The sequence below is a fragment of the Mugil cephalus genome, chromosome 19, assembly GCF_022458985.1.
Source record: "Mugil cephalus isolate CIBA_MC_2020 chromosome 19, CIBA_Mcephalus_1.1, whole genome shotgun sequence".
NCBI classification, from domain to species: domain Eukaryota; kingdom Metazoa; phylum Chordata; class Actinopteri; order Mugiliformes; family Mugilidae; genus Mugil; species Mugil cephalus.
Genome location: NC_061788.1, coordinates 13,446,635 through 13,453,335, shown reverse-complemented (window position 1 = coordinate 13,453,335; position 6,701 = coordinate 13,446,635). Strand labels below are relative to the sequence as shown.

At 40.5% G+C, this 6,701-nt stretch overlaps 1 protein-coding gene across 2 annotated transcripts; it reads right to left on the bottom strand.

Moving 5' to 3' along the window:
• Positions 1 to 873: 873 nt before the first annotated feature.
• On the bottom strand, positions 874 to 4,711 carry clic3 (chloride intracellular channel 3). Of its 2 annotated transcripts, none has more exons than XM_047570317.1 (7): positions 4,545 to 4,711; positions 4,329 to 4,429; positions 3,487 to 3,596; positions 2,280 to 2,405; positions 2,045 to 2,151; positions 1,780 to 1,955; positions 874 to 1,700 (listed from the first exon to the last, which is right to left on the bottom strand). In XM_047570317.1, exons 2-7 carry the CDS (start codon positions 4,362 to 4,364, stop codon positions 1,536 to 1,538), a joined length of 720 nt encoding a protein of 239 aa, XP_047426273.1. In that variant the 5' UTR covers positions 4,365 to 4,429; positions 4,545 to 4,711; the 3' UTR covers positions 874 to 1,535. The 2 variants fall into 2 exon arrangements, with proteins under 2 accessions (XP_047426273.1, XP_047426274.1); XM_047570318.1 differs by having other exon boundaries at positions 4,565 to 4,610.
• Positions 4,712 to 6,701: the final 1,990 nt, after the last annotated feature.

Sequence of the window (6,701 nt, the reverse complement as noted above, 5' to 3'; positions counted from 1 at the left end):
ACGCTCAAGGCTCTTAACCAATCAGAAACGGACCCGGAACTGGTCTTCCTGTTTACATCAATGACATCAAACGTTAGATTCTTTGAAACGTTGATGAATTGTAGTCTGTTTTCCTGTGGATATGCGTTTACCCGCACCTTAGCCTGAACCAAAACATAAACCTAACTCCAGCTAGTACACTCGCCTTCTCACACACATACAGTCCCCTGCTGACAACCAAGCAGATCATCAGTCCTCTGGAGGAAGACAATCACACACTTACAACACAACTGAGACTTGCACTAAGCTGCACTTCGTGTACTTTATAACATTATTACATTTTCTGTGTACATATTTTAAGGGTGGTCATATTTTTCACAAGTGTTTTATTTAAATGTCTGTGTATTACCTGTGCCTTTTAAGCTGGGAGTCTCTGCAAAATTTCATTATGTTCTCATAAAGCCTCTTGATTCTTGGTTGATTCGTGATTAACGTGGTCCCAGCATTTCATGAGCATGAACCATTTATCTCTGCTTACTCCAGGCAGCTCCACATAATTAATGTTTTATTCAGATTTTCCCTCCCGTGTGATTTAACAGCTGGTACTTTTACATGCCTTCAAAAACACAACATGTGGTAAAACTTCAATAATTGGTTACTAATGATCTAATTTTTGTGTTAAAACCAGTGAACAATAATAATAATAAACAATATCAGCATTAATAGCAGTGGTCGGCCTTAGGTCTTAATGTGTCATGTGGTGTCATGCTCAGTTCTGTTCAGTTCTGTTGTATGTCTATGGCTGTAATCATCATTAAAAATAGTAATATTCACCGATGACCAACATAAGCTTGAGTGAAAAAGCGCAGAATTACAAAATGAACTTCAAAGCTGCACAGTATAATTTTTTTTAATGACATTTACTTCATCATCATTACACGCTCACACAATCCTCATATACCAGTGACAGTTTTTATTTTATTTATCTTCCATAATGCATCAAAATATCTTTGTTTCCCTTAACCATCTTTATTCTGTTAAATAAATGCTTAAGTTAAAAATAATTATGTCACTACTGAGGTACATGATGTGATTCACAAAGCCGTGACTTTTTGGTTTTGAGTGGTCTTGAAGGTAGTGTTTTTTGGAACATGTGAAAATAACATCTGGTTTAAAAGCTGAATTCACCTCAGGTTTAACTAACAATATGATACAATACATACACACACACACAGTGAAACACAGCATTGGCGGTCTGTGGGATTTACAGTGCTTTTTTTCCTCTTTCAGGGGCTGTATAAGAAATCCACATCAGTACAGACAATAGTACATACAAGTATATACAAAACACTTTCTAATTCATTTTTATAGAAGACAGATCGTTGAGAACTTCAAATCTGAATGAAGCGGAGTCATATCATTTTGATGCAAATGTATTATATTATAGCTCATATGTAAATGTATTATAGCTTTCAGACATTTTGTATGTTTCCTGCATTTCTTTTTCATAGTCACACTTTGCTTTTACTTATGCTGCCCCATCATTGCCTCTTGGTCTATTTGTTCAGGTACTTGGCTGCGGACCGGTAGCTGAGGAGAATCTCAGAGTCATTCGGGCAGGTGTAGCGAAACTCGTCCTGTTTGTAGGCATTTTTCAAGTAACGTGTCAGTCCTTTCAGCTCTGTAGGGATGCTGAAGTTACGGTACTCCTTACATACCACCTGAAGAAGGAGGGATCTTATAAGAACGGCAACAAGATCTCAAACAGAAAAGCTTGTGCATTCAGAGGACTGAACTCACCTTAACAATGTTGAGTTTGGGAAGCAGGTTGCAGTCTGCCAGGGTGAGCGAGTCTCCGTCCAAGTAGAGGCGGGAAGACTCAGTCATGTCTGGTTTCTGGTCTAGTTCGTGGGTAAGAGGTGTCTCTAGGTACATGTTCAGCTTCACCAGAGTGGAAAGAAATTTTTTCTCAAGCACTGAAATGAAAAAGGGTAGAGCAGGTCTCCTGTAAATCTAAGATGGCATTTTCCACAATGTGACTGGCAAATGTAGAATTTTCCCTTACTGTCATTTAATCCAGGATTGGGATTCTTAATGTAGGCCGAGAATTTTCGGAAGATGTCTTCTCCAGCACCGTTGGACTCTTTGTATCGACAGCACAATTTTGGGTACCTTCCGATGGTAAAATTAAAAAAATAAATAAATAAAAGCAACATTGTTAACACTGTATGTGTTGATGCGTAGAAAGTATATTTAACAATGGTTCTGTGTGCGTGTTCGAATGACCGCACTCTACTCACTGCGGTGGGGCTAGGTTCTCCTCCAGGAACTCCTCAATCTTGTTTGTGTCAGTTTTGACTTCATCATTGAAGATGAGGAAAGGAGGCTGAGAGCCCGGAGCCAAAGCTTTTAGCACATCTGGTGCCCTGAGACAGAACAACAATCAACAAACAAGGTTTATATTTAGCCGTCCTTTACCAAATCAACTTCCGCAACAAACAAATGCGGTGGAAATACGTGGATCACTTAAACCTTCCATTACCGATTCTTCAAATTTCCTCTGAATATATTAACTCAATCTGTGCTGAGATCAGAACAAAGTGCTTTGGTATTCTCTCCACAAAAGGAACGAGCTTTAATGTCCTTGTATATTTTTTTTGTATGCGCAGAAGGAACTTTAATCCTGTTTTTAATGGCTCTCAGAGTACTGACACATAGTTCCAAGAACAATGAATAGGAAGACCGAGAACATAAAAGGCTGAACAAACATAAGCAAACAAAGCTTTAAAACTTTGTAGTTGCTACTGTATTTGGTTTGCATTGTAATTATGAAACAGTAACAGTGAAGAGGCACTGACGTCTCCTCCTTCAGTATATTAAATATATCGTTCCATTGATTTGAAGCACGTCTTCAATTTGTCATCTTAACTCATCTTTTAACCACTCGCTTGTATTCTTAAGCCTGCAATAACCAGTTTGTGCAACTTGGGGGCAGCGTGAAATCAAAACTGGCGTCTCTGGTATTTCCTGAATCACACCTGAGCCTATTTGGGTTTGTTTCGTGTGACTTTTGAGTCAGGTAGATCTCTTTCTGCTCAGTCTTTTAGATTGTGCCACTTTTAGATTCTGCAGTTGTTTTGCACCTAAGATGTGTTTATTTTGCATCTGTGTTGCATTGGTTTGCGTGTACTTCTAGTTATTTCTGAGCACCTTTTTGTTGTCACCCTTGCCTGTAGTCGGATGTTGCACGGACGAATGTAATATTGAAGGTGCGATAACTTATTAATACCTAAACCGCATTTTCTTTCCTCTCAGCTGAAGAGGTTTTGTGAGGTCATGTGAGTTTCGTGGCCTACGTTAACTGTCTTTGTAACCTTGAAGCACGTAACAGGAAAACGAGCGCCTGTGAAATGTGAAGCAGGTTATGAGTTTTTTTTAAATGTGTATTGTTATCAGAAAGGGAGTACGTTGTTGTTCTCTTGTGTTGTGTTCATTGTGTAGTCTCACCTCTTCATGTCTACGGTGGTGAGGGTAAAGTTGACACCTTTTAACCAAAGAATCATGAAGAGCCTCTGACTGAAAGGGCAGTTCCCCACACTTTCAGCATCTATACTGGCCTGAAAAGGAAAGACACTGCAGATGAAAACAGCTTTTTTTGTTGTTTTTAACATGGTGGTGGTGGTGGTGGTGGTGGCGGCATAATCAATAATGTAATGCATCTGTCCGAACTTTGAATACCTGCGCAGGAATTCCAGTCAAGCCTGCTCTGCTCTGACAGTTGAGGACAACCGCTGAGGAATTTTAATTGAAGGGTGGTTGACACCGAGATAATGCATTCCAGTGCATAAACGGTGTCCGGTGTTTCGACTATTTCATACTCTTTAATACATATATACGCTTATTACACTGCAGTCTGGTAATACTGTTCACATTCATGTGTGGAAGGAAGCAAAGACACTTTGAAAGGGCATGACCCAGATTTTTAAACTGGTTTGTTTGCAGTTTCTACCATTTGCTTTTGGTCTGAAACTGCGCCCAAAGAGCAAGGGATGAAGTGAAAATCATCCGCATGAAGCAGAAGTCATATCTGTCTCATTTCTCGACCGCACATATGCAGCAGTGTCGCCTTAAAATACACTTTACAGGAATACAGTTATAGACGTTTAGCAGGAAACATAAGCTTAACCTCATAGGTGACAACAGAAACTGTATCAATCTGACTTTGACACAGGGTTTTTTTTTAATCTATTTTCCTCCCTGATTTTTTGACATGTCACATAGATGGGGCTTTTATACAGACCTGAATAGAGGTTTTTAATCAAGATTTTTACAATTATTCTAGCTCTTACCTTAACGAAGAGTTCAATCTTCGGGGCCTCGGCCATCTTTCTTTCTCTCTCCCTCTAGTAATGTCCACCAATCTCAACTGGATCCAAGAACTAGGCTGTTTCTGTCACGGGTGATGCAAAAAAAAAAAAAAAAAAAAAAAGGCAAGGCTGTAATTGTGAAGTGTCAACTTGTGTCGCTCACACGCTCTCACAGCTGAGGAGTCACACTGATATTACCAGTCAGGATGTGGGAGCACCTGTGTTATTTCACGCTTCTCCTCCTTCTCTTCTCTGCTCCTGTTGCTGTTTTCTGTTCGTCTCGCACCACACCTCTCGGGCTTAAAGTGGCAGCCGACACCTCCTCTGGCTTTACCTGTCTGACCAGCAAATCTGGATGAGCTGCTCTGCCTTCCAGCATATTCCGTGAAAGAAATCTGCCACTCTCACTCCGTCCACTTTTGTCTAAAATATGTCTCTGTTTTCTGGTTTTGCTATCTCTCTATCTCTCTTTTTGCAGCTTCACGTTTGTGTATGACGCCAAATGTGAGCTATCTAAACCACTTAACAGCACACACCGATCGGTTAGAACGTCATGACCACTGACAGGAGAAGTTAATCGCCTTGACCATCTTGTGACAATTCAAAGTTCTGCTGTGAAACTTTCGGGCCTGGCATTCATTTGTGTTACTTAGACATGTAGGTCCCACCATAGACCAGACCAGACACCTCCACCCCATAGCAATGACACTCCTTGATGGCAGCAGCCACCCCCAGCAGGATGCAACCTGACACAGACACACACACAAAAAAAATGGTTTAGGAACAACTAAAAAAACATGAAAAACAGCACAAGGTGTTGACCTGGCCTCCAAATTTAATAGATCCCAACCTGATCCACAGAGGCCCCTCCCCTCAACCCATAGGACCCAAAGACACTCACTCACAACATTGTGTTACCAGACACCACAGGACGCCCTCAGAGGGACTATGTCCATTATCTGGTGGGTCACAACTGTTTTGGAGGCATAAGGGAGACCTACACAATATTAGGAAGGTGGTCATAATGTTATGTCAGATTGGTGTACTTACAGTGGAATGATCTGGTAACAAAAGATAAAGAAACCCTAAAGAATATTTAATTTTCTCCAGTTAGGACATGTTATTCAAATGTATTTGATATTTTTTTCTTTTGGTTGTGGTGGTTGTGGTCCAGTCCGACCTCCATCTTTCTAGGAAACATTTTTTTGGCCACAACATCAACATTTCACGAAGATCATGACATCTGGTGAAATGTAAATCTCTCTCTTTCGTCGGAAGTGTTTTGTGTCTCGTCTTTGTCCCCCGTTTTCCTCGGCTGTTGATCAGCATTCATGACTGGCAGCGAATGCTCTCATGCTGCAGGCATTTGCTGAGGACACTGAGGTCCTTGTGACTGTGACAACAGGAAGAATGAACACCACAGAGCCGGTTGACATGAAGAGAAACAAGGCAGCAAGCCAAGAGCCGTGAGATAAACATCCCAAACCAGAAAGTAGCAAAGCATATGAGGTATGGTTTGAGCCAGGCCGGACGGTATCATTCCATCAGCAGTTAAAGGGTGTGATCTGTGATTGTCAGTGATCTCACTTTATACTCTGAAATTCCATGAGCAAGAGTCATAGATCTTACAAGGTTCAATTTAATTCGGTTATTTCTTCCTTTGATTGATTGTTGTGACCGTGAGAAGTAATTAAAAAATACTGTTGTTTAAACAATTGCTAGAAAGTCCTGACTGACAAAAGCTGCTACTCAGCATTCAGCTCAGTGTGATGCAAATTTTGTACCAGAGATTTACCTCAGGTATTCACATTACTTTTATTTATTTATTTATTTATTTATTGAGGATCCCCATTAGCTGGTACCATAGTTACCAGCTAGTCTTCCTGAGGTCCAAGAAAAGACAACAAAAGTACAGTCAATCGCACAATATATCACATTTACAGATACAATTATAATGTTAAAATAAACATTTAATAGTTTCCATAAATCTAAGAAATTGATTTTGACATACAGCCAAGTCCACATTAATAATTTAAAATGAGATTTCGGTTTCTTTTTAAATACCTGTGTATTTTCAATGAACAAGAGATCATGAGGCAGATTGTTCCATTGACGCATTGCTCTGTACATAAAAGAACGTGATAAGGCATTTGTTGTGGGGCGAGGCACTTCCAGCTGATCATTGTTGTTAATATTAGATGGAGCAGAGCAGCCCCATACCGACCGTGCAGCCTTATTTCCGGCGATCCGCAGCTTTCTGAGCTCACCTTAAGCGGCAGGTGCCCAGACCCCAGAACAAATTATCAAGGCGACACGACACCAAACTCTGCACAGTCTAACACAAGAGGAGTCGAG